The 21,931-nt window shown below is 41.5% G+C and overlaps 1 protein-coding gene across 1 annotated transcript; it reads right to left on the bottom strand.

Moving 5' to 3' along the window:
• Positions 1–1,508: 1,508 nt before the first annotated feature.
• erbb3a (erb-b2 receptor tyrosine kinase 3a) lies at positions 1,509–20,956 on the bottom strand. Its single transcript, XM_056405587.1, has 29 exons — positions 20,580–20,956; positions 13,058–13,215; positions 12,490–12,676; positions 11,981–12,106; positions 11,584–11,649; positions 10,876–10,994; positions 10,487–10,628; positions 10,219–10,332; positions 9,758–9,875; positions 9,542–9,615; positions 9,338–9,428; positions 9,139–9,153; positions 8,051–8,271; positions 7,828–7,960; positions 7,572–7,665; positions 7,178–7,332; positions 7,040–7,093; positions 6,748–6,889; positions 6,544–6,663; positions 6,351–6,449; positions 5,550–5,735; positions 5,277–5,432; positions 5,017–5,092; positions 4,752–4,898; positions 4,139–4,236; positions 3,849–4,052; positions 3,676–3,741; positions 3,230–3,491; positions 1,509–2,715 (listed from the first exon to the last, which is right to left on the bottom strand). The coding sequence occupies exons 1-29, from the start codon at positions 20,674–20,676 to the stop codon at positions 1,940–1,942; spliced, it is 4,296 nt and encodes a 1,431-aa protein (XP_056261562.1). The 5' UTR covers positions 20,677–20,956; the 3' UTR covers positions 1,509–1,939.
• Between the last annotated feature and the right edge of the window lie 975 nt (positions 20,957–21,931).

Here is a 21,931-nt window from a genome sequence, read left to right as displayed (position 1 = left end):
GCTCTGACACTTTGCGTGGCCCTGGCTGTAGTGTACTAGTAACGTGTCTATCAAGCAGTTGTTCTCCATTGTCATTTTGTCGTGTCATTGTGTTTTGTACTATAAGGATAGTTTCACAGTTTGTCTTAAAACAATAGCCAGGTGCCATACCATATGAACATTTTAATTATTAACAATTTAATTGTGTAAGGATTACTGAATGGGACTACCAAGTACAGGCCCAGGGGCCCAAAGGGTCAGAGGGCCTCAGGGCCAGAACCGCTTTTTGAAGTCACTGTTAACATTTCTTGTAAAAAAGTAAATAAAACAAGCAACAAGGGAGGCGAAATGAAAGAGACTCAAGCCAACTACCAAGAAAAGCATAATGGCCACAAAAAATGCAGATCGACTCTTAAGAAACACAACATGACCACAAAGCGACTACAAAGAGAGTCAAAATAACTAAAAAGAGACAAAATGATTGCAAAGAGAAGCAAAGCGAATGCAGAGACACAAAATGACTGCCAAGAGATACAAAATGACTCATATTACCTCCAGGTGTCTTGCTTCTATGTAGGAGGGCTGAGGGCCTTTTACATGTCTGTGCCCATCAGTGTCATAATTTGTCAATGGCTGTGATAATTCTTTCTGTTCATACCAGTCATCAGAGATCCCATCCTATTTTGCTTCTAATGCAAGTGATGTTCAAATGATTATCTGAAGTTGTCTGAGTTAGTTAAGTTCAATCAAGTGGATATCTTCCAGAGTTGGAATCCTTTTAGTATTAAATTCTCTCTTTGTGTTTCCATTGGTGTTTCGTGGTTGAGCTGCAGTGGAAGGATGGAGTTAGGATCTTCATGTTCATATCGGCACCGGACTATTGTTTTAGGGCAAACTTGAAAGATTGTGAACCTATCTGCCAGGAGAAGTTTACATAAGCTACAGATGTTGCACCATTTAACATAAATCTTAAAAGTATGAATATAACCTGGAGAATTCCCAGTTGTCTTGAACAATGACAACTAAGCTCTATCTATTGAATACATTTGCATTTCAATAAATTATCATAAATTTCTTTAGTGTGATCCTGCAGGCAACTCAGGTCGACATCATTGGGATTTGTAGATGTTGCTTTGCCAAATATAATGAAGCTGCCATATGAATGCTGAACACATGATGACTGATGGCGACTTTATAGATGAGTTCATAGTGAGTGGGAGGAATAGTGGATCATTGGGTCACAGCTCATTTTTGCCCCAGGCAGCTTGGTGGTTAATCTAGTCCTGATACACATATTTAAAAGAATATCTAAGCATCTGATATATAAATTCACAGAAATTACACCATGACCAGCATAGGAATTGAACCCATGTCCAGTCAGAGTGTTAACCACGTCACTTATTTTTCATCAAACTACTATTGTCAAGCCCATAATGAACGTTAATTTTAACTTTATTAGATCTAACTGAAGAACATAACCTACATTTCACACATTGCACACATGGTCATGCTATACTGGCAAGTTAAAATAAAAAAGTTGCTGCTTCAAAATAGCTATTCAAAATATTTTTATTGTGTATAAAATGTATTTCATGTACAGTATAATCACACAAAGAGGTCTCAAAACATTTACAAACAAATGCATTTGTTCTCAAAAACATTCTTTGTTCATTACAAAGTGTAAACAGAGAGATATAGCTTGTAATCTGTTCCTTTCTGGTAGTGTTTTCAACAGTCAGTGCTATTACTTCTGGAAATGCCCAAAATCAAAGGCCTAAATACAAGATATAATGTCAGCCTGTAACAGACAACTAAGCTGTGAAAAAGTCACACATGTTGTCAGCTGTTTTTAACTGGTCTCTTAGGCTACAGTATTAACATGGCGTTTGATTGCATTTCCCGTTTCAGGTCCTTCATGAATACATCTCAGAGGGGAAGTTCGTGAGATTTAAAATGGTCTTCACGTAGGCACTGCTTTGGGCTTCAGGAACATCCTGCTGTGCCAGTAGTCTGGATTGTCAAAAGATCTGTCGCCACCTGCAGGTTCCCCGACCCCGACTCCAGCTCGCACTTTTACATAAGGTTCAAATCCAGATCGATGTACCTCCGTGCCCCCCACTGCTCCCTCCCCGTCCCTGTGCAGGTTCTGGTACACCACTACATCTCCAGGCCGCAGAGCAGCAAAGCAGTCCATGTCCTCGTACTCATACGCCTCAGCATCGTCCCTGCCCTGTATCTTCAGCTCCTTCCTGTCTCGAAGGGCTTGTCGCAGCTTCGGCTGTCTGTTTGTGTAATGATAGTTACTGTCCTCCACATATTCATCCTCCTCTTCCTCCACCTCATCCTCCACCTGTCCTCTAATCCTTGCTGGCGTCAGAGGAGGTGGAGGGTCATGTACTGGAGGGCTTTCGTCTTTCTCACTACCTCTGATGTCCATGTATTCATATTCAACTTCGTTAGACCCCTGCTGCTCCGAGTCAGAGTTGTCTTTGTTCCTCGTGTGAACTCCTCTGACCTCCACAGACGGCGTGGTATCACCTGAGCATGCTGTCACTTGTGACGATACAGAGGAGGTTCGTTTTTTGTTCGGCTTCAGCCAGTGGCTGTTGTGCCTGAGCGAGACAGGTGTCTGCTTGTTCATATACTCATATTCTTCATTGTCTGGATCATCCAAGATGCCTGATGAATGAGACTTGCCCATCCTGCCAGGAGTGGCTCGAGATGAAAGTAGGGTATCTGAAAAAGAAAAAAGGAAAAGTGAATATGGTATGTGCATACAACACTTTGTGGCTTCTTCTTCTCTTGTGACATCTTTTTTTTAAATACTTCAGCCAAGTTTTTCTCCTTTCTTCTTTCTGTTAAAAATATAACATTGTAAAAGCTGGAAATTTAACTTCCGCATTCTTACACAAAATGATTAAAGACATAGCTTCTCATTTTGGGAAAAGATTTATTTGCTTTCTTGCTGAGAGTTAGATGAGAAGATTGATGCTACTGTAGCCGTAGTAATGAAGCTACTGTAAGTGTAAGTAAGTAACTGTATGAGAGTAGACGAGAGTAGTGTAAGATCGACACATGGCCAAGAACTATGAAGAAAAAACATATGAAACTTGAAGATTTGTAATCATTCTATAAAATAATATTCATTCTATAGAGTGGTGGTTGGGAACTAACCCAGACCTTTAGGGCTGTTTCCCATTGTTAGGGCCACATAAATCTGCAGTGATATTATTATGAACGAGGCTGTCACCTCTCTCTGGGCTGTCTCCAGGAAGCACATATCCATTCTGGTCCTCTTCCTCTATCTCCGGGGATGGAGTCTCTGGTGGCCCACCGGACATGCTGTCCCTCTGTGACATGTAAGCACTGTCCTCACGATGACGTCTTCTTTTCAGGCTCCCTGTCAGAGAGAAGTCCTCGTTCATCTCCAGCTCCACTGCTGTGCCGCAGCCCTCCGAGCTCTCAGACACAGTGCGGGCTGAGTTGAGTCGAGAGCGTGACTGCCACACGGCCTGCACAGGACGACACAAACAGACCTGTATCAGTAAAATGACACGAGTAGGGATGTGCAAAAGGATGATGTTGATTATATCTTTAAATGTGTCTTGATCATGCTCCGTTAGGGGCAGTGAATGTACATATAAAAATACAAAACAGTTCATGTGGCTTTACACCACAAAAGCCTGTTTTAGCTACCTGTCCTGGGTTGTCAACACCGGGGGTCATGGGGAGGTATCCTGCAACGCTTGAATTAAGAACCACCTTCACAAGACAAGACAGAAGATAGAGAGTTAGATCCGGGAGGTGACAGAAAATAACTTTGCAAACATAAACAGGTCATAATATTGACAGGAAGTAGTGTCCCGTACTCTGTGAGTGTCCATCCTGGAGAGGCGACTGAGACTCCTGGACGGAGACAGGTAGATAGATGGTGGAATCATGCCATCCACCACTCCTTCCGCCTCCTGGTCCTTCAGCTCATTGTCTAGATCATCCAGGTCTTCCAGGTCATCCAGGTCTGCACTCCGCTGTGCAACTTCATCCAGGGGCGGGTCCTGTTGGCTGCAGTCCTCCTGGTGGACAGTGGTGAGACATAGATCAGTGAACTGCGTGTCCACTTTTAGCGAAGCTCCAAACTCAAACACATAGTTTTTCTTACTTTGATGACCAGGTAACGAGGTGGGTCTCTGGCCATTCTGGTAAATTCATTGGCCAGTTCTTTGAATGTTGGACGTACATTTTCGTCAATCATCCAACCTGGAAATGAAGAACAACAGTCATACTAAGCCACTCACATCTATGGAGACACTAATTCACAATTAAAAGACTTCAGAACCACATTAAAATGTAGTTAGATATGAGCAGTCACACTAATGGCTCTGTGGGTCTGATTTAGGCACAGCTTGCAAATGTCAGCATGCTTGCAGTAACAACTCTAACATGCCGATGCAAAGCAGGTATAATGTCTACCATGGTCACTATCTTGGTTTACCATGTTAGCATGCTGACATCTGCTAATTAGCTCTAAACACAACGTACAGCTGAGGCTGAGGGGATTGTCATTAGTTCTGCAGGTATTTGGTCATAAACCAAAGTGTTGGAAATATAAAAATTTAATGTGATGATGACACGAGATGAAAAGTTAAGAGACAATATAAAATTCACCCTGAAGGGGGCATGAATGTCTAAAAAGCATATAGTATATTTGTACTTCTACAGCTATTTTGTAGTTTAAACCAAATGTAAAAGAAGAACAGGAGAGAGGCACTCACATTTCACCATAACCATGTAGACATCAATGGTGCAAATTTGAGGCTGGGACAGACGCTCGCCCTTTTCCAGCAGATCAGGAACTTCCTGTGGACGCATTGCTGCGTACGGCTCTGCCCCATAAGACATCATCTCCCACACTGTCACACCTAAATGAGGGCAATGTATTTAGTGTGGCATGAAGCAGCACTACTACAGCTCAAACATCCACTACTGTTTTCACGAACGCTCAATATGAACAAAACTGGGGCTTGGTTTAAAACTCACCATAACTCCAGACATCACTCTGGTGTGTGTATCTGCGAAATAAGATACTCTCCAAGGCCATCCATTTGACTGGTGTCTAAAGACGAAGACAGAAAATGTCTCTATTGATTACTTAGTAGAAATGGTCATCGAATGTTAGAAACCGAGCAAAGTCTCACAGTGTGCAAATTAAATTCATGTCAAACCCGTTTTTTAATGAACTTTGATCATTTTACTGAATGTTCATTTGTCTGTCGTGTCTTTTCTGCCGGACTACAAACCTTGGCCTCATTGTAAAAGTACTTCTTGTCATCAGGGTAAACCAGGTCTGCAATGCCATAGTCTGAGATCTGGACGTTGTAATTACTCTTCAGGAGCACATTTCTGGCAGCCAGGTTCCTGTGGACCATCCTGTTCTCCTCCAGGTAATACATACCCTGATCAGAAAGGGCCGCAATGTGTTTAAGTGCTTGGGCTATTGGTGTAATAAACCAAACAATGTGAAAAGAGTGAAAAAAAAGACACTCGAATTAAAACATGGGTCGGTCCTTTACCTTTGCGATTTGAACACACCAGTTGAGCAGCCTCTGCGGGCTGAGGTTGTTCTTGGAGTTCCTGACGTGCTCCAGCAGGGAGCCCTGATTGCTGAGCTGAGTGACGAGCTGCAGGCTGGCCCCGGGGCAGATACCCAGGATCCTGACAACGTTAATGTGGTCCAAGCTTCCCATTGCCATCATGTGCTGTCGTGAACATTTAGGTTTAATAATTAGCTCGACACAAAGTTGATCTTTAACGTATCAAATACTCAATGACTGTAGGTTTGAAAGGTAGATCTGAAGAGGTTTGGAGCTTGCTCCTTTGTGGCGGAAAGCTGCTGGATTCACAGCATTTACTGTGGATTTGTAAGGGGGACCCAGACTCACAGCAAAAAAAAAAAAAAAAAGAAAATTGTAAACACAACAGCAACATAATAATTCACCTCTGCTGTTTATGTGTATGTTCAGCCCATTTCGATGATTACTTTGCCAATAAATCATTAAATATGTTATTTGTTGCATACTGTTCCCTGTGAGGATACAATGTGGAGAAAGGAGTTTAACTTTGTTGTGGAGAACATGTATGTCCTGACTGGCGTGTTACTTATCGTACTGTGTATACATATCAACACTGGAGAAGTGGAGAGGATTACACTGTAGGAATGGTTTAAGAAGTTTCTACTCATGGTTTGATACATTTTAACATGCAACCAAGAAACATGTCAGAGCCACCATTCAAGCCCACAAACACTGAGCATTTCATACTCAATAGATAGAGATATTTTTGGTGGAGTTGCCCTTTAAGTCATGTCTTCTTACATCTGTCAGCTCATAGAAGGTCTGCCGACCGGTGCGATCCTGAATCGTCTTTATGGCCACAGGAAGCTTCACTGTATCACCCTCAGGGATCCAAATACCCTGTGAAGTACAGAAAGCACAGACATCATTTGTTAAATAAATATTTAATGTGCAAGATAAAGGTTATATAGGCAACAGTGGCAATCACAAGTACCTTATGGACTGTTCCAAACACTCCTTTACCCAGCAGTTTGATCGTACGCAGCTCTGTGGTCTTCAGCGTCCGAGCATGGACTTTAGCTCCTTTCTCTCCGGGCTCCAGAGGCTCGAAACTCTGTGGGCACGTACAGCGTACGTTAACAAACCCCAAATGAAGCATAACAGAAGGATGATGCCCAAACTACAGATTCTGACTGACCTCTCCACTCTCCATGTATCTTCTCATCGCTCGCTTGCGACGGATGGCGATACCTCGGCGGTACAGAACAGTCAGCACAAAGGCAGAGAATGAAACGAAGATGAGGGCAATCACTCCCAGTGCAATGGCCATGGTCTGTTGACTAGAGACAGAGATGAAGAGGAAGATCAAATGTCACATCTGCCAGAACTTGATACTGAATCAAAATGAAAAAGTGATTTATTATTTCATTGAAAATAATTATATCATATGTCATGTTATGTTATATATCAGAATAAGAAGAGAAACACACCCTGAGATGTAACGGGAAGACCCCACACAGTCTCCAATTCCTGGACCATCGCACCTAAACACAAAACACATAAGGGGTCAGCAAAAAAAAAAACCATGCACATGTGTGTAGAAATACAGAGCTCCGGTCCTTCTTTACCCTTGGGTACAGTTGATGTGGCATGGCTCACAGTGGCCTTGCTTGTTGGGGTATTTAAAGATGATTCCCTCCCCTCCCATCACGCCCTCGGGACACGAGGAGACACAGTGTGGACCGTCCTGATGGCTGGCACATGCTACACACTGCTCTGCTCCCTGGAGAGAAGAGGGGAGACTTTAGACAAAACGAAGCAGACAGACGTGTGTTCATATATCTTTAAAGAGTGTAGTTATGTCTGATGTAATGCCACTGGGTGGTAGCAGCGCACCCAAAGTTATTACAACAGGATTCTTGAGCTTGAAGAACTTTTTTTTTGTTTTGTGCAAATTACAGCTGTAAACCTAACCCTCCTGATAGTCAGGCATCAGTTATCACTGAATCAAGATAAGCATACCGGGCCTGTGCAGGTCTCCTTCCCCTCCTGGACCTTACACTCAGGGTGACAGGGCATACACTCCCCTGATGAAGTGGCAAACTCTCGCCTCTCCCTGCATTCAGGGCAAAAAGTCATTCACTTTCAAAATCTTTGAACAGACTGCAGATAACATTGAATCACTTGGAACGGCTACACACACAGCAAACATTACTCACACAAGACAAACTGGGGCGATATTATTATTCCTATTATTAATTATTTTGGGAAGACTGACCCAGTTAAGAACATGCAGTCCAGCACGCACGTTCCTCCCCTGCTGTATTTCTTACAAGACACACACTGGTTTGGTCCGGGACCCCAGCAGCCATCAGAGGAGCACAGGGGGTCACACACTTGACCGTTAGAAACTACAGACACAAGGGAACAAAAATCATTGTATCATCATTGACATTAACGCTGATAAAGGAGCTGTAGTAAAATGATCCAACTTCACTCACCACACTGGTCTCTTGATTGGTTGTCCTTGATGTCAATGGGCTTTGGGCGTCGCTGTGGGCGGGAGCTGCTGCTGCTTATGATACGTGTCCAGTTGACAGTATCATGGTAGCAGAGCTTCTTGTTTCCTTTGATGTAGACGCCGCCATCATTTATTTTTCGTAGCGAGCGTAAGCCCAGGGAAGTCAGAGAGGGGCTCCTCATCACCAGAAGAGAGTAGCCCCTGAAATATAAAATAATAGTCATCTATATTCTGATTGCTTTTAAAATACTTTGGAAGCAAAGAAAGTACTTTATAATTTAAATCTTACGGGAAACTGAATATCTTATTGGGAAATGTTATCACTAGGGAATTTATAGCATCAAGATATTTTACTGTGAAAACCATATTTCTGGTCTTATGAGGCTTGAATTAATTTGGATTATAGTAATTTCAAGTTTTGCAATTTCAAAAAAATGATATTATTATTCTCACAAATTCAGGCAGAAAATACAGATATTTGAACATCAAGAAACAATATTCAAGCTCAGATCCAGGTGGTCATGTTCTGATCTAAAAATTTGAGTGTCAGCTGAACTTCTCTGGTTCATATCAATGACAGAACATCTGATCAAACTGATGAAACAAATGTCTGGTATTTGTCACACTTGATTTCTTATCCTTACCATAGCCTGAGCGTTTTAATTTGAATTTTGGTGTCTGAATTTCACTAATGTAATCTGAGAAACTTTTTTTTTACTTGACTTGAATTTAATGGACACCTGTATTTCTTCTTTGAATTTGTGAACCTTAAAAAAAGTATAGATTCTGTGGTATTTAAATACCAGCAGTAATTACATTTAACAATTAGGTATTCAGTTGAGATTGAAGTCAGATTCCAACATTTCCAACCCAAATAGTTTCAGTAAGAGGATGCATGAAAACCATGTGAACTCATTAAAGAGTTGTGCCCACCACCAAATCACACATTCCCAGCAGTGACTAAGCCCTGTAAGAATAATCATACAGAAACCAGGAAAATATATTTTCAACTGAAATGTTGCACACGACAAGGCGGAGAGAGGCGGGCATGTGAATTATTCACCGTACCTTCTTGTGCTCACTCTAAATGGTGTAAAAGTGACAAAGAGATACAAGACACAAAAACACAATCAGATTCATGCCGATGAAGATGCAGTCTGCAATGCAGTCAAAGATACAACAACATGATAGCAACGTGACCTTAGTCGACAAGAGAAACAAAAACAATGTTAGAACAAAGAGGGGGAAAAAAACAACCACTGCTCACTTGTAAAGTGTTCTGCCTTGAATTGTTTGGAGGTTAGAGAAGACTGACAGGTCAGACATGTTTCCAGGCCACGACTGGATAGAGAGGATGTCTGAAAATGGAGACATAGTGTTTCAGAGGCCTGAACCAGACTGTAAACACTGTGATGTGACATTTAAAATCAAAAGTGCGATGACAGTTCAACAAATCAACTCCCATGCTCACCTGTAATCTCCCGCACCGTGTTGAAGATTTTCAGTTTTTCTGGATCGAGGGCCGGTATGCCATTGTACTCATCACTTTTAACAGAAAAAAAAGAGACAAAAATAAAGGCCTAGTGCAAAAACCACCCATAAAGTACAGAATGAAATACTTAGACTACATACAGTAAAATCTCTCGTATTATTAAGGGCAATCATTATAAGAAAGAGTATTGTTTACCCGTTAATCCCAGTTACCAGGAAGTGCAGACTGCCCTGGATCTTAGTGCAGTTTATGAAACTGTCGATGTTACGAGCATCGACGGTTTGTCTCGTTGGACTTCCTGTTCCATGGCAAGCTGGGAGGAAGATGAAGAAGAGGAGGAAGAGAGGCTTAAAAACTGAAGTAAAGCTGTCAACAACTTGCAGAGTCAGTTAGAACCAAACAGCAGTCGTGGGAAGTATAAGTACACTTCCTCAAATACTGTACTTAACTATAACTTTTGAGGTACTTCATTAGTTCCATGTTTATGCTACTTTATTCTACTACACTTATAGGAATATATTGAACTTTTAACTGTGCTGCATTTATTTGACAGCTATAGTTACTTTGCATATTATGATTTTACACAAAAAACATGATCTACAAAATAAATCTGATATTTTTGTACATTAAACATATTTTACATTTTTTTTAAATACCTTTTGGACACAGGCCTCCACAAGGCTCACATCTTTTCACTCCATTCTTCTCCACCTCCATTTTATCAGATGGACAGTTGCTCACACATGAGCTGTCATCCACCAAAAAGTTAGCTGGGAAAATAAATTACAGTAATAAGTGACTTAAATAACATTAATCAAAAACATACATGGGCAAATCAAGATAGATTTAAGCATTTTACGACAGTGTAACAACTGGAGTTTAGCCACGGTATATAAACTGTAGGTCTGTGTGAACATGACTCACTGGGGCACTGGGCCACACAGATGGAGCCATACTGGTACTTGGCATTGGGGTTGGGCTCCAGCTTGAATGTGTTCTTGTTGTAGATGAGTGTCTGAGGACACAGAGGTACGCAAGAGCCCGAGTTGTTGAAGTTCCTGCAAGCCTGTAAAAAATCAAATACAGCACGGTCAGCAACACAGCTTAAAGCACAGATTGTGACTCGTCCTAGTAGGAAACGTTCAGGTGTTACTAGTAACATTAACAAGGACTCGGTTCTATTCAAGTGTCGCAGTAAGACGTGACAGTGCACAGCTCAGTGGAATTCAGTCATCCTTAAATGTATTATTTACACCTGTGACATGACAAAATGTCTTCAGTGTAAAAAGGTCGTGTTGAAGCAGCAGACTCACAAAGCAGTCTGTATCCAGGGGCCCAGTGCAGCCTCCAGCACACTCAATGTGACAACACTCGCTGGGGTTTATACCGAAGCATCGGCCGTTACACTGAGGGGCGCACACAGTCTTTGTCACTGAAAGAAAGTTGAGAGTAATTTCATTTGTTAATCCATTACAGCACTGGCTCCCAAACTAAAAAAAAAAAAAGACACCCCTACTTGTATATGCAACTTTTTCAACAACTAATTACACCAACTGTTGTAATAATTTATGTTAAATGTGTGACATATGTATATGAAGTAACATCGATAATAAGTAAAATAATACAGACATCAGGAAAAGCAGAAAACTGTAGTTTTAGACTATGTTGCTTTGTGTGTGAACTTAAAATACAATGGATATTACTGCTGTGTACTTGCACAAATCAACTGCCAGAAAGCATGTTAGTATGTTACTTTGGCAATGACTGCATAGTTAACAGGGTATGTTAACTATGCAGTCTGTGTGCATGGTGATTTTAATGTTTATTTCTACTATATTTTTGATTTTTGGAAATGTAAAATAACGTGTAAATGTAAATGTACATATGTTTTTTAATGTGGTAAAACACTAAAAAATGGACTATAGAAAATATAGAAATCAACATGCAGCACCCTCAGCTCTTTGGCATCGACTATATTTCAGAACTGACTTGAAAAATGAAGAGATATTGATTTCACTCACAGATCTGGCAGCTGTCACCTCCTGGACCCCAACATGACACGTCTACACATGCTTTGTCACACGGCTCTGAGACAATGATTTCATTATCAGTAGATGCATTGTGTTAAACCAAGACTCACATATTGATATTTACAGTGAAAGATTGTTTGTTCGCTGTAATCATTCTAATCATCAAGGCAACATGACGCCTCAGCAGCATGACTTAGATAAACAAAGCAGGGATTTTCCAAAGTTACTTTCTTTTTTGTGCAAAATTCCCTCCCTGTATTTTACCAGACTGATACTGCATATATTGTGTTGGTATGTGAGTTGATATAGACTTAAAAAATGTGAAGCCAGCCTCTGATATAGAAGGTAACTGATGCTCATATGTGTAACGACCATCCTTTGCACTCACTTTCAGGCCCGTTGCCCTCGATCATAATCTGAGCTGTTCCATCCTTCACTATGTCCAGCCAGTTCACCTGCGGGGCGTAGCTCAGGTACTTATTCTGGATGATCTTCACTCCTCCCTCCAGTATCTCTGTGGGCGGCACACATGCATGTAAATGGCGAGGGACAATTAGCAAAGCAAGCCCAAACAGGCCCATGACTCATCCTATCACACTCTGCCATTCTCTGCTGTTTACTGCAGCACATACAGACTCAGTATAATGCGCTGGAGCTCATGTTACACTGGCGGTTGGGCTGTTGAGCACACTGAGACATTCCAGTGACTTCACATCACAGTCGCTGCACACACCGCTGCCCTCCTACGTACTATGAAGGTGTGTCTGCACTGCGTGGGCGTGGGAGCTCCACTCGTCAACCGAGTGCCACATCCATCCCGAGCTCTTATCTGCCGCACTCCAGCCTCCCACACTTTAAACACACTCACTCACGCTTACTGAGTGACTTCTTGTGTACCTGTGAGGTGTGTCAGGCCCAGTTCTTGAAGGCCATACTGGCCTTCCTTCTGGTAATTGACCATCACAGCCAACGCATACTGGTTCTCATACAGGGTGGTGCCTCTGATGACACGCAGTTGGTCCAGAGGCAGGCGGCTGAATTCGTTGACGGCAAATAGGATGTAGCCTGTCACTTCCCTGATAGACTGTGGGGTTAAAGAAATCATGAGAAAGAGACATTAAATAAAGTACAGGTGTTCAGAAAAAGACCTTCTTCTGCTTTTGTTAATCAGATTGATTGTTGCTGCAGATGAGTTGTTAGTCAGCGTGACTGTAGTGCAGTGATTAATGTAGAAAAGACCTTGGAGGGGGACATAAATGAGCTCATTGTGCCTTTGAGACAGAGACATTATCCACTACAGACAGTGGTAAACAGCTTGGTTTGGTTTTAAAATCCTTGTCTAGACTAGTTGCCAGTTCCCACTGACACATGCACTGACACATATACTATTGTTCTTTGATCCAATGATCTACTGTACTCTCTGTAAACTTGTCATTTTGATGCCTTGGTGTGTGCAAAGCTTCACCTGCAGGAAGGAGAAGTCTCTGGTGTGCTCCATCATGGTGATCTCAAGGTTTCCCATCACAATCTCACAGCCGGTGTACCGCTCCTTCATCAGGTTGTACTGGTTCTCTGAGTTTCCGGTCATGCTGAGAATGTTCTGCGTGCCGTAACAAACGACCACTGGAGGAGCAAAGAATGAACTCTCATTAACAAATGTCTTTAAAATACACACATTTAAAGGATAAGTAAATGCAATGGAAAATAGTAATAAACAAATACACTACTAACTATTATTGGTGTTGTTGAACGCTGAAAAACACAAGCTTTCTATCCTTTAACAATCACTCTTTTACTTTCATTGCATTTTACAATCGATTTTACAGTTTTACCATGAGTTATCAATAGTATATTAGTATTTGCGTCTTAGCTAAATGTGAAGAAGGGGGCATATAGTACCACATAAGTTAAAGAAAAATATTCACTGATGTTCATTCTATGATATCACAATAAAAAATAATACAGAAAAACCTAATAAATCATTAATGAGGCAACAGTGTAAGTTTTTACAAAGACTGCTTTGTGCCTCTTACTACAAGCCACTGTGTTCCTCTCGCACTAAATCAATGAATGTACTGTAACAGTGTGAAACAGGCTGAGGATTGTGTACAGGACATGTCCTTCTCTGAGACAAACATACGAGGCCTTGTTTATGATCTGTGGGAGTTCAGCCATTCACTTCTGAGCTGCTTTGCTATTCAAATGTCAGGAGAGAAGCAGAGGACAGAACTGAACTTGACTGTTGATCTGGATTGTACACGAATATAAACAAAAATGTATGTGTAGTTTTTCATGGTTTGGGCCTCTCAGTTCCAATTCAAGAGAAATCTTAAAGCGACTGCTGACCATGACAGTGAGTGATTAATAGTGAGCTTCAAAAGTAATGGCAACAGCATGGGGAAGACCTTTTTTTTTTTCAATATGACAATACCCAGTAACAAAAGACTTTGGTGTTGGAGAACTGGCCTGCACAGAGCCCTGACCTCAACCCCATCCCACACCTTTGGGATGAACTGGACAGCGAGACAGGCCTGATCACCCACCATCAGTCCTCCACTGTGCTAATGCTCTGCTCTGATCACTGCAACCAGGATCCAAAATCTTGCACTTCAGAAAAGTGGACACCGTTAAAATTGGGGAAATAGAGAGAGAGAGAGAGGATGACATACAGCAATGGGCCAAGGGTCGGATTCAAACCCATGGCTGCTGCGGTTAGGACTAAGCCTATGTGGTACGCGCTCTACCAGGTGAGCCACTGGGGGACCCATAATAACATATCAATACACCAATACAACATCACTCAAGAGTGTGATGATTGAATGTCCATGTAACTCTACACGAACCATAGCTTTAACTCTATCCTAAAAACAGGAGGGGACGTTCTGAGCCTCGGTGTATAGAGACGGTGCAACATGAAAAAAAAGATTAGAAAAGATCTCACCTATTGTTTTTCATTTACTTTTTCAGTTTTGGGACAATAATGGGCTACAACTTGAACCCCATTTTTTTAAGTTTGTACTTTAACATTTTTGCAAGCTGGCACCATTACAAGTATGACAAATTCACTTTAATCGGCTCCTGTTTGCAATATACCAGTGGTTGTACAGACAACTATCACTGAATCGCCTAAAGGAAGGAAAGGAAGGAAGGAAACCTAAAAATCTAACGATTCTCAGGCAAGCTCTGGAGTTATAAGGAGCATCTTTTTTTTCTCCTCTTTCTAAGCAGATGTCTTCACAATGGACATCAGGACAAAGATATCCTCAGAGGCTGTGAGTCACAGTGGATCTAAATGCATGTGTATCATGTCTGTCTGTTTAGATTTGACTGAGTTATCACACGAAGGAGTATCAATCAAAGTCGTTGCTGCAGTGCCAAATGCTCACCATGTTGACAAGCGGGCAGAATCAACAAACCACAATTTTTAACTTCTCGTTGTTTTCAGAAGACCAACATGAACTTGTCCCTTTCACCTCACGCAGTTTCTTTACCTCCCGGATCTATTTTATGGCTAGATACCAGTTGGCAAAAGCGAAAATTTTGTTATTCAGTTGAACTGACCCTTTGACCTTATAATCATAAGAATAATCATGACCCAGTCACCTCTGACTGTTTAGCTACTATTGTATGAAAAAAACCCAAACAATATATCTACAATATGCTTGTTGTTGATTCCTTTGTAAAGAACAAGGTGTGTTGAACAACACTCACACACAAGTATCACACATGAAGTACAGGCTCCTCGACACACTCACAAACATATTCCATCTACTGGCATCTGAGTTCAAATAGAATAAGTAGAACAACAACATCAACAAAGACATAAAAAAGGCTAATAATTATTAACCTCACAGCACGAGGAGGGTGTCAAAGCACATTGCTGAATTTGCGTGTGTGTGTGTGTCTCACATCCATAAATCCTAGTCCTGATAAGAGTAATTTTATTGTATTTCTGAGAACATCAGGTTCACAGGAAATGACTCTTATTAAAAGGGTCACTTCACTCAAATCACAAAAACACAGATTACCACTTGCATGGTGTTTGGTATTTTTAGATATATACTTCGGAAAGTCAGGCCGCCACTGCAGAACAACGAAGGCAGATGGAATTTTGTTTATGCTACTCAAGGCTTTCTTGCCAGAAATAATGTCTAACTCATAATAGAGGCGTCTGTGGATTATCAAGAACAACCAGGACATTGTTTCTGGGAAGAAGAGACATTGCTGTTGATTTCATTAAATGTCATTTTTCAGTGGGTTGAACAATACAAATACAATTCACCTCCATTTTATTGGAAGGGTGGCAGGAGGCTCAGAGGCAAATACTCTGTCGTTGCCAATTTTGTTGTGACTTGACACCACTAATGGGATGTTGAAAATATGTAGTTTTGTGATTTAGGTGAAGTGACCCTGGGAGGGGGCACTGCACTGATTCTACACATGAAGAAGAACACTTCACTCGTCATGTGGAGTAAGACTCTAGTGAGAAGCAGTTATAAAATCTCTTCTGTGGCCCTGTGGGAGCTTTCTAAAGTCTGAAGAAATAACCTCTAATGATGATCTTACCCTGACTTCTATGCGTTATTCCAACAGCATTGCTAGCATAAAGGTTAGTTAACAAATGAAACAGATACAAAGAGTGTATGGTTCCCTTTCAATTAGTTAAAATAACTGTATCAAAGTTGATGTTGGCTTTTATTTAGATGCAACCGCCAGCAATGGTGGGTGCAATTTGGACTTGGGCAGGTGGAGCTCAGCTACAGTCGGCTTCGGCCCAATTTAACCCCAAGGTGACATCTATAAATGTCTCGACCAACAAAAGTCCAAAACCAAAAGACACACAGATTACAATGATACAAGATAAATGACTGAAACAATTAATAGGTTGTCAAATAGCTGCCAGTTAATTGTCTTCCGATCGACTAATTTATCTAATCTATCTTTTTTTCTGTGTCCTGCAAGTCCATCAACCTTATGCAAGTGAAAACTCTGGAGTGGACTAGGACCACCACAGAGGGGTCACAAGATGAACATGAGTGGTCATGGGATGATAACAAGTTTAAAGGAGAAAAAAACATATTTATCCTTGTCTCTCTGTCCTCTAATTTTTTTCTAACTCTGATTTTACTTCTTGAGGTCTCTACAAATGACTGAAATAAAACGAAATCACTCTGTTTGAATCACTAGGCGTACACAGTCGGGGTGGAAGGGTCACAAGTAAACATCCCTTCTTTGTGGGGGGGGGGGGGGGGGGGGGGGGTCACAGTTCCACTTCCTTCCCATGCACAAGTCGATTCTTTATATCAGATTCCCCAGTCTGCTTCATGTGGCGGTTCTGTTGTTATCACACTGAGCTGCCATGACGGAGCCGACTATTTGCTTTCAGAGACTTCTGCTGACTAAAATCCAAGGAATCGAAAATGTCAGTAATGTCAGTTAATGAGCAGCTAAAGGGTGAAGCTCTTTATCAACCCCACCTTAGTTAAGTCCTGAGAGCAGCTCAGTGCTATCAGTGGATGACTTGAGCTGTTGACTCTACACTGTTTGAATTGCCTGTTGGGAAATATTTGTGAACACCTGCGCATGTACGTTCAAGAACCTTCCACACATAGCAGTATGTAGAGCATTTGTACAGTACAAGCACAATACAGCACACACAAGGCAAACCTGTGTGTACACATGCAATACATTATGTGAGAACATGGTATGTCAGCCGTACAGACAAGGCACAATCGGCAGCTGTGGAAGCTGAAAATCTCAACTGGCTGAGTGGGTTTTCTCTGTCAAAGCAGGACTTTCAGTGTTGGCAGATGGATGATGGAGAAAAAAGGAATGGGGTGGAGGGTTTAGAGTCAATGCACACACACACACACACACACACACACACACACACACACACACACACACACACACACACACACACACACACACATCAACACACAATGGCCCTATTTAACAAACAACTCAAAAAGTGCAAAACAAGTGTTGCAGTGCATCAAGATGTGCCTCCAAGCCTCTCTCTGTTTGCGCTGACACTTCAGTGTGCACTGTCAGTGCTTCTCCTCACTCTTCACAAACACTGCAGTATGTCGGCCTCGCCGGTTATTCCATCACTAACTATCACATACAGTGCATGAACTCACTGCAAAATGGTGTCATTGTCCCCGCCGCTCAAGTGCAACCTATCACATGACGAAAACATAACACGGATCAGGTTCAGCTGTTATTTCCATTCGTCTGTTACTAAGGTTTCAATACTGGAAAAGAAGTGAGGGAGAGAAAGAAAACAATAGAGGGAGGAGGAGATAAACAAGCCCAATAAAGCGGTTTAGGTGATGACTGGAGTAAACAGAAACTTGGCACAGGATGGACAGAGATTACTGCATACCTCACAGGTGAGCGCGCTGACACACACACACACACACACACACTCACAGACACACACACCCACACACACACAGACACACACGCACACACACACACACACACACACACACACACACACAGACACACACACACACGCACACACACGTGCACAAACACAAAGACAGACACCTGAGCACATGAACTACTTCATTTCATGGTGCATTCACTGGTTGGAGGTTGTGTACAAACCCAGTCAGATCTTTTTTTTCCTGTATTTCCAGGACTGATCCCTCAAACTTTACAGAACACACTGAGTCTGGCGCTGAGAGTTGCTCACTGTCATGATTTGGCAAGATGAGCGACAGTATATTTGTTTTTCGACGCATCAGTTCTTTGGATAAGTCACACCTGTTAAAAGTACAGAAGCTACTGAAAAGGTTATTGTGGTTCCCTGGAAAGATAATAACACCAATTTTCATCTGAAGCGTCAAACACCACATCACAAATCTAACACCTGAGCCATTAAACTAACATTTTCTCATGATGATATTTGTTGATAAAAATTAATCCCTTCATCCTGTTGGCACAACGGCTGTATTTGAAAATGAAACTGCTACAAGTTGGGATTACCTCTGTTTTTTATTTATATTGTCAATGTAATGTAATGTAATGTGAGTCCCTCTGGTGATTTATGTGCAAACTAGCATGTGAAAAACATTTTTTCTTTATAGTACAATCCATGTTTTATTGATGAAAGGTGCAGGAAAGATCTAATAAAAAAAATGCCTTTGATGTTTTATATAAAAAGAGACCATGAATGCCTCCAGTACACCACAAAACTATATCACCATCAGTCATTCTGTTTGGACGTGAAGTTAATCTCATATTTAACAACTGATATGTTCGTATCAAAGGTTGGTGTACAGCAAGTTCACCTCTGCATCTGACAAACAACATCAACCTCTTTCATAACTGCCTGGTTACTGCACAACAAAATCCTGTTTGGCAACTAGATAAAAGACCAGGACTGATGGGAAAACAACATCAAGTGATACCTCTGAAATGTCTTTTATAGTTTTTAGTTGAAATATTGTTTAATGTTGCAGCACTCGATTCATATAAGCAAAAACTTCAGTCAGTCAATCAGTTCTACTCATGCAATGACATGGTTTATAGTTTTTTGTATTAGCGATTTGTTGGGGTTCTCGTGTGTGTGTGTGTGTTTAATTCGGATGCCAGAGGCTCTGTCATCTGAATATCAGCTGCCTAAACATCGATGAACTCATTCACATTGCTTTTCTCAAACTAAGTGCGCCTCTCGACTCACCTGCAGCCATGTGACAGCGACAAGCACATGAAGTCAAAGGTAACACAGAGAGATTCAAATCACAACACCTCTCTCTGACACAAACACATCACAGTGCTCAGTGGTGGAAAGTAACTAAGTAGATTTACTCCAGGAATGTACTTGAGTCAAGCTTTGACACACTTGTACTTGAGTACTTGATGCGACAGCCAGAGTTACTGGTTACTTTTACAGCTGAAGCATTAGTCAGGTTAACTGATTGGTCATTAATAGATAATCAATTGGAAACTATTCCTTAGTTGTGAGGAGATGTTGCTTTGCTGTGAATTATGTCATAGCAAAATGAATACTTTTGAGTTTTGAACTGTTCGTCATACAAATGTTTCTACTTTATCTTTTTTTTGTATTATCTATATTTTCTATTTTCTGACATTTTAAAGGCCAAACGATCAGTTGATTAATGGGAAAATAATTGGCCGATTCACAATGTCCATAATGAAATTAACCCTTAGTTGCACCTCTAGTAAAGTTTAACATTTAAGCATGTGATCAGTTACTAAAATGTTATATAGTGCAATAGATTAAACCACCCAACAGCCTATACAAGCAGCTCCACCTTAATCAGCTCCAACATTGAAATACGCTGTAAATGTTCACACATCAATAATCCTAAAATATGATGTAACTATACAATAACACTGACAGTAACTTTTACTTATCTTGACTAAAGCGTTTACTTGTAAAAGTTACATTGTGGTATCATAACCTTTAGCTAAATAATAAATCTTCCGCCAGTGACTACAATGACAAAAGACAGATTCAAACATAAAAAAGTTTCCCATGGAAAAGATCTATTGGCCTGGTTGTGGTTAACAGTCAACAGGCTGTGAAAGGTTGGGCCGCATGTCGCAAAAACTTGAAACAACTGAGACAAACATGATGAAGCACACAGGATCGTGGGAGAGGTGCAGGTGACTCACAGCAAACAAGTTTTACGTGTGCGGAACAGGTTCTGGTGTCTGGGGTTTGTGAGGGGAGGACAGGTGTTTACCTACATCAGAGCAACCAGTGAAGGGAGCAGTTCCAGGTGTTCAGAGGGTTTTAATCAGGGGACACCGCAAATATTCCCGGTTAAGTATCAAAAACTCTGTGTGCGTGTGTGTGTGTGTGTGTGTGTGTGTGTGTGTGTGTGTGTGTGTGTGTGTGTGTGTGTGTGTGTGTGTGTGTGTGTGTGTGTGTGTGTGTGTATGTGTGTGCATGTGTGTGTGTGTGTGTGTGTGTGTGTGTGTGCATGTGTGTGTGCGTGTGAGCCCACCTCCTTGTGTCTGAGCGCTGCAGAGTTGGAGAGCACACGGCAGCAGCAGGACGCACAGCACCTGCCGCACCTTCCTCGTGAGGGCGGTCATCCTCATTCAAATTTCCAGGCTGGTGTCGTGTCAAACAAACATCACCGTCATATTAATGGAAAAGAAACGAGTCCTTTTATCGTCCAAAGTCGTTCTCAGTCGTTTCAGACCGAGAGAGTCCATTTAGACCACAAAACTGTAGTCGAATCAATCCAGATTTCCCTGCGGGTTCTTACTCCTTCCTCTCCACTCCCTCCACAACTCAAATGAAGACGTAAATCCACCCTGTACTGAAAACCTGTTTGCGTGTTCTCTCTTTGACATTTGACTGAGCCTCAACTTTACGAGCCGCCCGCTCCGGTCTGTGTGAGAGGAATCACTACAACTCAGTGATTGGACCCCGGCGCGGAGCCAATCAGCGGCGGGAGCGACTCTTTCTCTGGCACTGATTTATCTGGGAGGGCCCCGCCTGCAGCCACAGGACCATACGCACAGCACGTAACTGCTTACGGAAAGCTGCAAAGCCAGTGGGAACTTTGAGAGCAGCTTGAAAGATACACATAAGTGTCCCTTTTCTCATATTTGGACAGAAAATATGGCGACAGTTTTTGTCAAGGAAAATAAGGATGGATGCACTCAGGGTGTCTCAGGAGTCACAACATTCTTCGCAAACACTTTTACTCTTGTTAGTTTATTTCTATTGATCAATAGTTATTAGGCTGATCAATGTTTCGAATGCCTCATTTCATAGAATAAAATTATGAATCATGATCTATATGCAGTGCCAAATAGTTTACAAGTGGGAGGCTTTGGGTGAAAGAACAGACAGCAGGTTTGCAGAATTTGAGGAAAGAAAATAGATAGGCTAAAGATTTATTTAGAAAGCATTTTTCAAAAAATAATAGTCAGTCTATGAGGTTCTTCACGATAAAAGCATAATATATGGGCGACCTATGTGGTTAGGGTGCATACAACATGGGCGTAAAAGCCCTGAGCAGCAAGTCATTTGTCAAGTCAGCAGCAACAGAACATTTAAACCAGTAAAGCAGAGGTGAGGGACTATAGGTCAAAACTATAGTTGAATTGGATGATCTAAACTGTTCCAAGGTTTAGGGGCAAAGACGGCAAACTTGGTCTCACTTCAATTTAAGTTCTGGGAAAAGCATAAAAAACTTGTTTGGAAAGAAATAATTGTAGTACATGATCCAAATGTCCACAAGCACAATAAAAACACTGTAGCAGCAATTCACTTCACAGCCGCCAATCACTGTGTCCATTTGTGCAACAGAGCTTTAACAACAATGTTGACAGTCGCCTTTAT

This window comes from Seriola aureovittata, chromosome 2 (assembly GCF_021018895.1).
Source record: "Seriola aureovittata isolate HTS-2021-v1 ecotype China chromosome 2, ASM2101889v1, whole genome shotgun sequence".
NCBI classification, from domain to species: Eukaryota; Metazoa; Chordata; class Actinopteri; order Carangiformes; family Carangidae; genus Seriola; species Seriola aureovittata.
This window is presented reverse-complemented; position numbering and strand designations above follow the sequence as displayed.

What these genes read in the sequence shown, in the direction of transcription:
- erbb3a (XM_056405587.1), bottom strand. Translation starts at nt 20,676, where the DNA reads ATGAGGATGACCGCCCTCACGAGGAAGGTGCGGCAGGTGCTGTGCGTC. An exon ending in GAGACTTCTCCTTCCTGCAG is followed by an intron (nt 12,677 to 13,057) that starts GTGAAGCTTTGC and finishes TTAACCCCACAG; the next exon opens with TCTATCAGGGAAGTGACAGG. An exon ending in CCAGGATGGACACTCACAGA is followed by an intron (nt 3,742 to 3,848) that starts GTACGGGACACT and finishes TGTCTTGTGAAG; the next exon opens with GTGGTTCTTAATTCAAGCGT.